The 14,674-nt window shown below is 37.5% G+C and overlaps 1 protein-coding gene across 4 annotated transcripts in view; it reads right to left on the bottom strand.

Moving 5' to 3' along the window:
• The window catches only part of LOC121385375 (ataxin-7-like protein 3), a 44,237-nt gene that overhangs the window by 14,770 nt on the left and 14,793 nt on the right, over positions 1–14,674 (bottom strand). For 2 of the 4 annotated variants that reach the window (XM_041516036.1, XM_041516037.1), the window contains exons 5-7: positions 11,041–11,129; positions 9,518–9,607; positions 6,912–6,983 (exon numbers count right to left, since the gene is read on the bottom strand). In XM_041516036.1, coding sequence (XP_041371970.1) covers positions 6,912–6,983; positions 9,518–9,607; positions 11,041–11,129 — 251 coding nt within the window. The remainder of the gene's footprint in view (positions 1–6,911; positions 6,984–9,517; positions 9,608–11,040; positions 11,130–14,674) is intronic. The other 2 variants (XM_041516038.1, XM_041516040.1) reach the window with 1 other exon arrangement.

Below are 14,674 nucleotides of genomic sequence, written 5' to 3' on the forward strand. Positions count from 1 at the left end.
TACTTTTCTTTACAAACAAGACAGCACATACCAGCCTTTGACTCCAGTAAAGTTTATTTTATTTAACGACACCAGTAGAGCATGTCGATTTATTAATCACTGACTAATGGATGTCAAACATTTGTTAATTTTGACATGTAGTCTTCAGAAAAAAAAACCTGCTACATTTTTTCATTAGCAGCATGTGATAATTAAGTATTTTTCTAGACAAGATAGCACATACCATGGCCTTTGAGTACAACAAAACAATAATCGATGCACTGAGTGAACTGATACTATGACGTTGTTTCGAGTTACTATTAACCTGTTTTTGATGAAGAAAGGATTCCATTAATATGGCTTCAACTCTATGAACCACTTGGACGTTAGTTTAAGTTAGATGAACCACTTGGACGTTAGTTTAAGTTACCGTAGATGAACCACTTGCACGTTAGTTTAAGTTAGATGAACCACTTGCACGTTAGTTTAAGTTAGATGAACCACTTGGACGTTAGTTTAAGTTAGATGAACCACTTGGACGTTAGTTTAAGTTACCGTAGATGAACCACTTGGACGTTAGTTTAAGTTAGATGAACCACTTGCACGTTAGTTTAAGTTAGATGAACCACTTGGACTTAGTTTAAGTTAGATGAACCACTTGGACGTTAGTTTAAGTTAGATGAACCACTTGGACGTTAGTTTAAGTTACCGTAGATGAACCACTTGGACGTTAGTTTAAGTTAGATGAACCACTTGGACGTTAGTTTAAGTTAGATGAACCACTTGGACGTTAGTTTAAGTTAGATGAACCACTTGGACGTTAGTTTAAGTTAGATGAACCACTTGGACGTTAGTTTAAGTTAGATGAACCACTTGCACGTTAGTTTAAGTTAGATGAACCACTTGGACGTTAGTTTAAGTTAGATGAACCACTTGGACGTTAGTTTAAGTTACCGTAGATGAACCACTTGGACGTTAGTTTAAGTTAGATGAACCACTTGGACGTTAGTTTAAGTTACCGTAGATGAACCACTTGGACGTTAGTTTAAGTTACCGTAGATGAACCACTTGGACGTTAGTTTAAGTTAGATGAACCACTTGGACGTTAGTTTAAGTTAGATGAACCACTTGGACGTTAGTTTAAGTTAGATGAACCACTTGGACGTTAGTTTAAGTTACCGTAGATGAACCACTTGCACGTTAGTTTAAGTTAGATGAACCACTTGGACGTTAGTTTAAGTTAGATGAACCACTTGGACGTTAGTTTAAGTTAGATGAACCACTTGGACGTTAGTTTAAGTTACCGTAGATGAACCACTTGCACGTTAGTTTAAGTTAGATGAACCACTATGAAGTTAACTTGGTTAGATTAGTTAGTTATATGAACCACTGAGATGTTTGGATGTTAGCTATATGAACCACTGAGATGTTTGGATGTTACCTATATGAACCACTCAGATGTTTGGATGTTAGCTATATGAATCATTCATGTTTTGATCTTAGCAAGATGAACCACTCAAATGTTTGGATGTTAGCTATATGAACCACTGAGATGTTTTGATGTTAGCTATATGAACCACTCAGATGTTTGGATGTTAGCTATATGAACCACTGAGATGTTTGGATGTTAGCTATATGAACCATTCATGTTTTGATCTTAGCTAGATGAACCACTGAGATTTTTGGATGTTAGCTAGATGAACCACTCAGATGTTTGAATGTTAGCTATATGAACCACTGAGATGTTTGGATGTTAGCTATATGAACCACTCAGATGTTTGAATGTTAGCTATATGAACCACTCAGATGTTTGGATGTTAGCTAGATGAACCACTCAGATGTTTGAATGTTAGCTATATGAACCACTGAGATGTTTGGATGTCAGCTATATGAACCACTGAGATGTTTGGATGTTAGCTAGATGAACCACTCTGATGTTTGAATGTTAGCTATATGAACCACTGAGATGTTTGGATGTTAGCTATATGAACCACTGAGATGTTTGGATGTTAGCTATATGAACCACTGAGATGTTTGGATGTTAGCTATATGAATCATTCATGTTTTGATCTTAGCTAGATGAATCACTGAGATGTTTGGATGTTAGCTAGATGAACCACTCAGATGTTTGAATGTTAGCTATATGAACCACTCGGATGATTGGATGTTAGCTATATGAACCACTGAGATGTTTGGATGTTAGCTATATGAACCACTCAGATGTTTGGATGTTAGCTATATGAACCACTCAGATGTTTGGATGTTAGAACCACTCGGATGTTAGCTATATGAACCACTGAGATGTTTGGATGTTAGCTATATGAACCACTCAGATGTTTGGATGTTAGCTATATGAACCACTCAGATGTTTGGATGTTAGCTATATGAACCACTCAGATGTTTGGATGTTAGCTAGATGAACCACTCAGATGTTTGAATGTTAGCTATATGAACCACTGAGATGTTTGGATGTCAGCTATATGAACCACTGAGATGTTTGGATGTTAGCTAGATGAACCACTCTGATGTTTGAATGTTAGCTATATGAACCACTGAGATGTTTGGATGTTAGCTATATGAACCACTGAGATGTTTGGATGTTAGCTATATGAACCACTGAGATGTTTGGATGTTAGCTATATGAATCATTCATGTTTTGATCTTAGCTAGATGAATCACTGAGATGTTTGGATGTTAGCTAGATGAACCACTCAGATGTTTGAATGTTAGCTATATGAACCACTCGGATGATTGGATGTTAGCTATATGAACCACTGAGATGTTTGGATGTTAGCTATATGAACCACTCAGATGTTTGGATGTTAGCTATATGAACCACTCAGATGTTTGGATGTTAGAACCACTCGGATGTTAGCTATATGAACCACTGAGATGTTTGGATGTTAGCTATATGAACCACTCAGATGTTTGGATGTTAGCTATATGAACCACTCAGATGTTTGGATGTTAGCTATATGAATCATTCATGTTTTGATCTTAGCTAGATGAACCACTCAGATGTTTGAATGTTAGCTATATGAACCACTGAGATGTTTGGATGTTAGCTAGATGAACCACTCAGATGTTTGAATGTTAGCTATATGAACCACTGAGATGTTTGGATGTTAGCTATATGAACCACTCAGATGTTTGGATGTTAGCTATATGAACCACTCAGATGTTTGGATCTTAGCTAGATGAACCACTGAGATGTTTGGATGTTAGCTAGATGAACCACTGAGATGTTTGGATGTTAGCTAGATGAACCACTGAGATGTTTGGATCTTAGCTAGATGAACCACTGAGATGTTTGGATGTTAGCTAGATGAACCACTCAGATGTTTGAATGTTAGCTATATGAACCACTCGGATGTTTGGATGTTAGCTATATGAACCACTCAGATGTTTGAATGTTAGCTAGATGAATCACTCAGATATTTTGATGTTAGCTGTATGAACCACTCAAATGTTTGGATGTTAGCTATATGAACCACTCAAATGTTTGGATTATTACTATACAAACCACTATGATGTTAGTTATATGAACAACTTTAAAGATAGCTTGTAGTTCGATGAATCATTTGAAGTTAGCTTCATGAACAAATCACAAATTAGTTAGCTATACGAACCACTCAGAAGTGTGGACGTTAGTTAGACAAACCACTCAGAAATTACCAAGATGAACCACTTAAAAGTTAGCTAGAAAGCTACTTAGAAGTTAGTAAAGTGAACTAGTTAGAAGTTAGTGAGACAGACCATTAAGATTTTAGCTATATGAGCCACTTGGAAGAGAGCTAGCTATAGTTCGTCCCATCCTCCTATAAAAATGTTTTTTTTTGTAAATAATTTCAGTTATGTTTGACGTAAGAAGAAAAGTAAAAATGTTCTGAAATTAACACCAAGAAAACCACAACTATTTTTGTGTGTAAATTCGAAAACAATCGTTTGAGAAATAAATAACTCCTAGTAATTACATAGTATGAAAAAGGGCATTTCCTGTGGGACGGACTATAGATGAATGTTAGTCAGATCAACCATTGTGAAGTTCGATGAACCATTGTGAAGTTCAATGAACCATTGTGAAGTTTGATGAACCATTGTGAAGTTTGATGAACAACTCCGCAATTGGTCAACTAATAAACTACTTGTTGTTACATGCAGCACGTAGAAGTCAGATGAACCACGTAAGATTTCTTCCCAGCAGTGAACATTGTTTTTTTAACAATCTATGAGGGTTTCGGCCAAAGGGTAAAATGGGAATGGCGGATTTGGCAGATTTAATTTTTTAAAATTAACTTTTCATTACTATATGATTTCTTAACCCTAACCCTAAATGTAACCCATTTTCTTTCTGGGGGAGGTCCAAAATATCCTTGCTGACTGGTTGCATTCAATTCTACAGCGCCATACCCAAAAATTTCTTTCTGGCAAAAACACTGTCTATCTATTTCTGAACCAACCATTTTTTAAATTGCACACAAAAAGGTGGGGTTTTTTTGTTTTGTTATTTCCAAAACACTTTCTTCTTTTTTCTGTCCAATGAAACCGAAATAATTTACAAAAAAACACTGTTCATGGAGGCTGAGAAAGGCTATAATGTACATTAATTAGTTAGCAAGACAAACAATTTGGATGTTAGCTAGATGAACGACCTAGATGTCATGAGGCACAGGTTCAGCTGCAATGAAAACATCCTAACATGTTAATCAAGGGTGTCCAATACTGTGACCCGTCTCACCCCAAAGTGAAATAGCGCTACCAATGAGCTGCATCGTGCCCTAGCCCAAATACTCTGCTGTTCAAGAGCTAGACGGACATTTGGATAGTTGTAATTGCTCTTTGCCATCAGAGATAACTCCGTAACGAAAACACAGGATTTGTGCTTCTCTGCACCAACCTCGGTGGTGTCGTGGTCAAGCCATCGGATAAGAGGCTGGTAGGTACTGGGTTCGCAGCCCGGTTTCCTGCTCTAGGTATACCTCTGCCACTCGCCAATTGCGAATTTTTAGAACAATTGGTGAATTTTACTTTAATTTGGTGAATGTTTTTTTTTATAATAATTCATATTTTGTTGAAAACAGCTTTAGGTTTTGTATTTTTGAGATAATCTGGCGAAATTTTCTGATCACCCAGAGCTAGCCCACCCAACCAGAGCAAGTTTTAACGACTTAATGGGTAGGTGTAAGACTACTACACCCTCTTCTCTATCACTGACCACTAACAACTAACCCACTGTCCTGGATAGACAGACCAGATAGCTGATACGTGTGCCCAGGTCAGCATGCTTGAACCTTAATTGGATATAAGCACGAAAATAAGCTGCAATGAAATGAAATGCTTATCATCAAACAGACAAAGATTCTAACTAATATAACAATAACCCTAAGTTTGACTTTTAAACACCTTTACGTTGATCCTTTTAAAGTTTGCTGATAACAAATATTTCACGTTAATCACCAATACATAAACTACTGGAAGAAACAGGACAGCAAACCGTTTTTAAAAAAATTAAAATTAAATACCTAGGTACTGACGAGTATAGTGTGTATTAACATGTGAAATATTTATTTGAGAATTCAAAAATTATCAGTCAATAGCATTTAACGTCAAAGTTTGTTTTGTTTTAACAACACCACTAGAGCACATTGATTTATTAATTATCGGCTATTGGATGTCAAATATTTGGTAATTTTTGACATATAGTCTTAGACAGGAAATCTGCTACATTTGTCCATTAGTAGCAGGGGATCTTTTATATGCACCATCCCACAGACAGGATAGCACATACCATGGCCGTTATAATTATTATACCCGTCATGGTGCACTGGCTGGAACAAGAAATTGATGATCTCAGACAAAACACTTTCAGTGATAGAAATAAGCAGAATTTTTTACTAGTCCACCAAACAACTACATCTATAAAGCAGGCATCGAAATAAGTCAAGAACGGTCGTTCAGGTTACCGGGAGGTTACCACATGTTAGAGAAGTCGACAACGGTGTTTCGTTCTCGATAAAAATTTCAACGAACGGTAGTTTCGTTTCCGAACGTAAACCAGGCAATGCATTCAGGACTTCTACGTTTCATTATCTCGTCAGGAATTGCATCGATGTTCGCGCGCAAGTCATTCCGCGTTTAAGCAGCGTCCACTAGATGAATTTATGTCTGCGTTTTGTTTTCTCGTACAAAATTGCACCGATGTTCGTGCGCACTTGTGGAATTACAAAGCAAATTTTGGCAATCCGCATTTAAGCAGCGCCCACTACATAAATTTACTTCCGGATTTCGTTTCTCGTACCGATGTTCGCGCTCACCATTACAATTTCAGAACGACCGCGTAGTAGTAACAGGAATTCAATTCTAACTTTCATATAGTTGTGGAAACCTATAGGTTACCAGGTTATATTTTGTGGTAACCTGTAAATGGGTTACCAGACACAATGCTTATTTCGATGCCTGTAAAGTTACTTGTCTGCCAATATTTTCACTTGTCCAAATAAATGGTTGTTTTATTCAAGTACCAGGATGAAGTTTGTGATTGCTAAAATGAAACTGCACTGAAAATTTTTTACTTGTCCACTGGACAACCACCGAGGCACACTTTGCTTGTCTGAATAGATTTTCAATTGTCGGGACAAACGGACAAGTCCTTATTTCGAACACGGACTTTAATCTCACTGGATATTTGTTGTATTAGATTGGTTATCTTTGCGTACTGAGACAATTCGGTGGTAGGCAAAAATCCCATGTTTTCATTTATAAATCATTATCTCCGATGGCACAGAGCAATTAGAAACCTCTAAATGTTGATCTAGCTGTCAAACGGCAAAGTTACTTGGGTTACATCTTGCCCTTGTTAAAACTGTTGGAGCCAGAATAATGGAATCCGTGATTCAGCCGTTATTGAAAAAGTAGAAATACGTGACAATTACCTATTGTCATATACTCATAACTCAAAGTACTAGAATCTGGGGTGGATGACCTCTCGTTCGTTGGGGTATCACCTGCAAAAATGAACAACACATCTCTACAGAGCATGTGTAAAAGTTTTTTAAAATATGCACATAATCTAACTACTGCAATTACATTTCATTACTGCTTATTTCGACGGTTTTCATTTTAGAAACGTACGTTTTGGGTACGTACAGATTAACAATTTTAAAAATAAATTAAATTTCTGTTTATAAAGGTTTAACAAAAATTAAAAAACATTTAACAATATTTCTGGTTATGAGGGATGTGAGACCCATTTAAAAACGATAATTCTTCTAATAAAAAAAACTCATCTACCGAAAAATAATAATTGTGCACTGTGATGTACATTCATGAGTGCAGCTATAAAGCAAGTTTCACCGATTTAGAACTGAAATTTTAACACCGTCGTAAAACATTTGTGTTTTGTTTAACGACACCACTAAAGCACATTGATTTATTAATCATCAGCTATTAGATGTCAAACATTTAGTAATTTTGACATATGTTAGAGAGGAAACCTGCTACATTTGTTTTCTTCAGAGGCAAAGGAATCTTTTATATGCACCATCCCACAGACAGAACAGTACATACCACGGCCTTTGTAATACCAGTCGGTGCACTGGCTGTAATGAGATATAGCTCAATGGACACACTGACAGAGATCAATCCCAGACTGACCATGCATCAGCTCCAAGTTCAGCCAGCGAACGTTTCGCAAACTATTTGACTGGTTCCGAACAAGGCCATTTGATTTACTGGCGGACCTTTTTCTGTTTGGTCTGGCTGAACTCAACCCAGGCAAGTGCTTTACCACTGGGCTACGTCCCACATCATTATGTTTTTAAGTACATATTTAAACAGATCTGCTTGAAGGAAGGAAGGAAATTGTTTATTTAACGACGCACTCAACACATTTTATTTATGGTTATATGGCGTCGGACATATGGTTAAGGACCACACAGATATTGAGGGAGGAAACCCGTTGTCACCACTTCATGGGCTGCTCTTTTTCAATTAGCAGCAAGGGATCTTTTATATGCACCATCCCATAGACAGGATAGCACATACCACGGCCTTTGCTGTACCAATCTGTGGTGCACTGGCTGGAGCGAGAAATAGCCCAATGGGCCCACTGATGGGGATCGATCCCAAATGGACCACGCATCAAGCGAGCATTTCACCACTGGGCTACATTCCACCCTAGATCTGCTTGAAATCCAAACTAACTATTTTGGTTGTCAGTTTCATACTTTCCTGTTTAGTTTGGCAGTACTTGGTTTTCATGTATTTTGATACTCTCACCTAATTTGTCAATCAAAAATTGACAAGCAAAATTTAATTTATTATGACCAATAGTAAACAAGCATTTTGAGAGTAATGCTAAAGCAATACATGTCCCCTACCAGGCCCAACAATTTTTCGTATCTCCAAAATTCAAGGGCCGTAACTCTGTAAAGTGGGTAAATCATCACGAAACTTCAACTTGATCTGTAAAGCTATAAACAAATGATAAAGCTATATACAAAATTTGATCTTGATATCTCCAGGCATTGCAAAAATCCAGAAAACAAATTTTCACATCTCCTAAGTTCAAGGGCATAGCTCAGTCAAAAATGGATAAATTGTCATGAGTCAAACTTGATCTGTAACAGTACATGATGAAACTATACACAAATATATCAATATCTCAAAGCCTTCTGCAAAAAACATCCGGAAGACATATGTAGGACAGATGGACAGACAGACAAACGTACGGACAGAGATGAAACCTATAGTTCCCTCAGGCTGGACCGATAGAGGACTAATAAACAAATAAGATACAAGTAAGATAAACATTATGATAGGTTCGCTATATAACAAAATTGGTTTATTTTAACAGTTAATTCGCTATACATAGTTCGTTCTATACATTAAAGGAACAGAACCTAGTTTCAACCCGTGAAAACGTTTAGCTGATCTACAAACCTGTAACACATTTTGATAAAGTTACAATTGAGCGAAACATGAGTCTGTGACTTTGAAATGTGAAATACCCTCTAAAAATAGACTCAAACTTAATTCCATTTAACTGTTACTTCTCAGATGCAAGTGCATTTTTTTTAAATATGAGAAATGCATTTTGTGATATTAAAAACACCAGAATGACCAAAAACACTTCGAATGTACAGAAATGGATAATCTAAACAATAAAAACTGAGTAAAGTATGATTTCAGTTATCAAAAACGGCTGTAATAGTAAAAAAAACCATATGCATTAGTGTTAAAAAACTAGGGTATGTCCCTTTAAATGTATTAATACTATATAGGGGGAAATCAGGACTTTACAATCAGTTTGTTCTAAATGGTAGTTTGTTTAAGTGTATTCGTTCTAAAAGTACTTCACTGTATATATGACAGATTTTGAATTATATTTCAGATAGTCGTTTTCCAGCGAATAAGAAATGGGAACACTCATCTGACTTTCTGGTTCCCGCAGTATTAAACGACAAAGGTGAACAATGCTATAAAATGACATACAATTATAAATAAAAAAAGTGAAACTAAAAATAAAACACGAACATACTTCGATCCTCAACTTTACTGATAAATCGTCCAGTTTTACTTCTTCTCGGAGAGTTGACTATCAACCCCTTGTCCTTCTTCAATTTCTTTCCTGAAAGTAAATGAGGCAATTCCATAAGTGTACTAGATAAGCGGGGGAGTGGGGGAGAGGGAAAGGGGGAGAGAGGATTGACCCGCTAATTTTTTTCAGTGCAAGTCGTCAAATTCGGGCAAAAATAAGTGATATTAGGGCAAAATGATCTGGCTTGAAACTTTTTCACCATGTATTTCCATCATTCTACCAACAATATTAGTTGTAATCCGTGTTAAAATGAGTTATCCCAATTCAGGCATTTTTGTTTAATTCAGGCAAAAATCAGCCTTAAACCACCCACCTTACAAAAATGGGGAGCCCTTCAACTGTTTAACTACTAAAATAGAAAGACTATTTGCAGATACAACACTAATTATCTGATAGTAACTTCCTTCAAAAAAAAAAAGTACTGAAAAATTACTTAGGCATAACAGCAAAGACAAGAATACCATTAAAAGATTTAAAATAAATTCACATCATGTTTTTTCCCCCATATGCTTCACTTGTCCAGTCCACATTTCAACATCAAAAATATTTAATATCTTTAATCCCAAAATTAGGAAATATCTGATTTTAAAAAAAACATCTCCTCTTTAAGTTAGTATATTACTGCTTCCAACTAAGCAAAAAAAAGAAAAAGAAATTAAAAACTGTAATCCTTTTAAAATAATGGAATTTTAAAATTGTACTTAGCATTTTCTGTGTAAAAAGCAACTATAAGGAACACCTTGATCACCGATGATTACACCGGTCTCAATGGTTCTTAGTAACTAAAGAACCAGTCTAGTCAAAATTGCATCAAACTTCAAACGGTAGTCTAAAGGATCTTAGCACTAAGTCCATAGCTACCGTATGCATGCGAGGTGATGGTAGCGCTAAGATCATAGCTACCGTATGCATGTGAGGTGACCGTAGCGCTAAGTTCCTAGCTACCGTATGCATGTGAGGTGACCGTAGCGCTAAGTTCCTAGCTACCGTATGCATGCGAGGTGATCGTAGCGCTACGATCATAGCTACCGTATGCATGCGAGGTGATCGTAGCGCTACGATCATAGCCACCGTATGCATGCGAGGTGATCGTAGCGCTAAGATCACAGCTACCGTATGCATGCGAGGTGATCGTAGCGCTAAGATCATAGCTACAGTATGCATGTGAGGTGATCGTAGCGCTAAGATCACAGCTACCGTATGCATGTGAGGTGATCGTAGCGCTAAGATCATAGCTACCATATGCATGCGAGGTGATCGTAGCGCTAAGATCATAGCTACCGTATGCATGTGAGGTGTGTGAGGTGATCTTAGCGCTAAGATCATAGCTACCGTATGCATGTGAGGTGATCTTAGGGCTAAGACTGCTCCCTAAAATAGGACCCAGAAGTTATTAAGTAATGGTATCTCAGTGTGTTGCAAGTAAAAAAAAAAAAAAAAATCACATTTGCTGCCAACGTTACCTTTTTTATCAGCCACAAGTGTCCACTCATTGTCATTGTCATCTTCTGCCGCGCTGTCGTCGCTGTCCCGCTTTGTGTTGTGGGCTATTCTGAAGTGAAAGATCACACAACATAATTAAATCATTAAATAGAGGTCTGCCCCGATTAGAGGCTGCGTCTTATGAGTGTCGCAAAACAACAGGAAAGGAAGAAGGAAGGAAGGAAATGTTTTATTTAATGATGCACTCAACACGTTTTATTTATGGTTATATGGCATTGGACATATGGTTAAGGACCACACAGATATTGAAAAAGAAAACATGCTGTCACCACTTCATGGGCAACTCTTTTTGATTAGTAGCAAGGGATCTTTTATATGCACCATCCCACAGACAGGATAGTACATACCACGGCTTGTTACACCAGTTGTGGAGCACTGGCTGGAATGAGAAATAGCCCAATGGGACCACCAACAGGGATCGATCCTAGACCGACCGCGCATCAAGCAAACACTTTACCACTGGGCTATGTCCCGCCCCATCTGCATTGATCGAATGCCGTGTCTCACAGCATCGCAAAATAAACAGAAGCCTAGGATATTGACGGTAATTAACTGTAGGAGTTTCAATACTTTGTATAAAATTGAAATAGCTTTTATTGGAAAGGAAAACCTGCACATGTCATCTGCTATTTCACTACAACTTAATAAATTTATTACAATATTTAACCTTTAAAGGAACTATCCCAAGTTTGTTGCCAGTGTTCAGAAGTTGCCACCTAACAGACGTTTCAATGATTAAGACTGCATATTAAATACATTTTACTACCGTATATCTTCGCCTATAAGTCGAATTTTTTTCACCCAAAAATTATTTTATAACTATTACCCGACTTATAAGAGGGTAAAAAAATTTCACCCAAAAATTATTTTATAACTATTACCCGACTTATAAGAGGGTAAAAAAATTTCACCCAAAAATATTACCGTTTTGAGGATTATTTTACAAGTTTTATTGTTGAAGTTTGCCCTGTATTTATACTCAAATATGTTAATTTGACATTTATTTTGTATAACCTTTTTTTTGGCATTAGAACAGTTTCGGTTATGCAAAAAGGCGTGCAATCTCTCACATGCCAAGAGAACAGTCCACTTAGTTAAAATAACAGTCATCACTGTGACGAAACCACGTTGTTTCGTAAACCCGATTCAGGCCCCTCCTTCAATTGAGGTATAGAGTTCCGAATGTTCGGAAAACCCTATATGGGCCTCGTCTACAGACTGTGAGACAAAGGACTTCCAGAGAGAGGCCAAATATTCCAATCCTCTGTGTTTGTGTTCATGTATAAGTTTTTATATCGGCCTACCTACCGTTGTGTAGGAACAATATTTATATATGTATTTAATATGTACATCTTCGGGCAGATTCCATATATTTTTCTTTATATTGTAACTACACATATTATTGTACCTATACTTAGTGAGAGTACAAATACTGCACCTTCGGGTGAGTTTGTGATAAGAATTTACCTACATTTTACATGTTTTTAACCTCTACTAAGTACGGGGAATGTTTTTAGTAAAATCTGTTATGACCAGTGGATGCGCCGTATCAGATACCTTTAGGATCATGTTGCCCTGTAGTTTGAGATTGGGTTGTTGTCTTAAGAGACGATAATCCAATTAGCGAACAAACACTAATTAACTCAGTTACAGGCTGATAGCCGGTCTAGCCCCCAGCGGTGCAGCGGAGTCCGCGTTAGGGGTATAAAAAGGTTTGGCGGGACTTTTAAGGGGGAGCCCGACACTCACTGTTCCCACGATAGGGTACGGGCTACGTCTTGGTATTTCTTGGATGCCGGTCCTCAAGAGAGATATTCTTGAGAGACCAAACCTCACCGCTGGACCGGGTAACTATGTTTCTGATCTGTCAGGTCGTTGATGTTTTATTTGGGTGATATTATTGTCTGTTTAGTAGACCTCGTATGTGATGTCGGTAACCCTAACCTGTGGATTAATCTAACTGATAGATAGGCCGGATAAAGTAAGAATCAGAAGTTAATCCGATAAAGAGCTCGACTAGGTATTGTAATTAACAAGTGGGAGGCTAATATAAGAATAACCCTTATATCCATGGTTAGATTTGTTTACTGTTAATTTAACAGGTTAATTACGTCACACGTCAGTTATGGAATGCCGATAATTTGGCGTTCATTATAGGTATAGTACTAGTGTAATCTGTAGGTAGCCTAGAGAGGGCTGGGGATTCCGGGCAACGGGTAATTAACCCTGTAGGATTAAGACAGACTGTACCGTGAAATAAAAATATTGCTGTCATACTATATATAGGTATATATCAATAGGAAGGATTTGTATGGTGTAATAATAATTGTTTCCCAAAATCACTGTTGTTGGAGTTATTTTTCATAGGACCATAAATAGTATAGCAGCCAACATTACGGCTGGGAGATAAAAGTATACAAGTGTGATGGTTAATTTTGTCACGTGATCGACTATAGTCCATGACCCCTAGAGGTACGAGCCACCTAAGGTATTATATATACTGTGGGACTAGATCACCGTGACAGGTAGGAGTAAAGATAAAAATGGGGCTCTCGCCCGGGATCTGAAACGGGATGGTATTTTGGTTAATGCAATAATGGGGGCTATAGAAATTTTTTTATTGCAAATTATAGTGTCAATTAGTATTGTGGTATCCTCGTAAAATAAATAATTCAATATGAGTCAAAATTTGGTGGACAATCTTAGCGTTACGCAGATTAAACGTAGCAAGAGGGCGGATTTAGTAGAAATAGCCAAGGACAGAAACATTGACATAGAGCAGGCAAAAACGATTAGTGAAATGAGGGATATAATTATAGCAGAGAGCTTTGGTGTCGAAGAAGACACGGAAGGAATAAGGGTGGAGCAAATAGATCCCATCCCCGAGGTAGAAGGGGTTACGCTTAGTGCTGAACAACAGGTAGCATTTAAGAAGTTGGAATGGGAAATGGAAATGAAAAGATGGGATAGAGAGAAGGATGAAAATGAGAGAGAGAGACAGTTTCAGATAGAAAAGATGAGAATGGAACATGAGTTTCGAATGAGAGAAGGAGAACCTAGAGGGGCTCCAAGTGATCATGATAGGAATGAGGTGGATAGTCAAGGTTTCAGGCTGTCCGAGGCATATAGGTTGGTACCTGTGTTTGAGGAAAACCATGTGGATAAGTTTTTCCAGTTATTTGAAAGGATGGCACAGGAGTTATTGTGGCCTAAAGAGAAATGGTCGTTGCTAGCTCAGAGTAGGTTTAGAGGAAAAGCAAGTGAAGCGTATAGTGCATTAAGTGATGGAAGTGCTAGAGATTATGAGGTTTTAAAGGAGGCTGTCTTGAGAGCATACGAGTTAACTGGGGAGGCCTATCGACAAAAGTTCCGTCATATAAAAAAGTTAGAATCTCAGACATATGCTGAATTTATTGCTGTGAAATCTAGATTGTTTGATCAGTGGATTAGATCACAAAAGAGTGGGGGTAGTTACGAAAAACTGAGAGAAATGGTTATTCTAGAAGACGTAAAAAAGGGTTTGCCCATGAATGTAAGAATGCATTTAGAGGATAAACAAGTTGATACTTTGGAAGAGGCGGCGGCGTCTGCCGA

Source organism: Gigantopelta aegis, chromosome 11 (genome assembly GCF_016097555.1).
Source record: "Gigantopelta aegis isolate Gae_Host chromosome 11, Gae_host_genome, whole genome shotgun sequence".
Classification (NCBI taxonomy): Eukaryota; Metazoa; Mollusca; class Gastropoda; order Neomphalida; family Peltospiridae; genus Gigantopelta; species Gigantopelta aegis.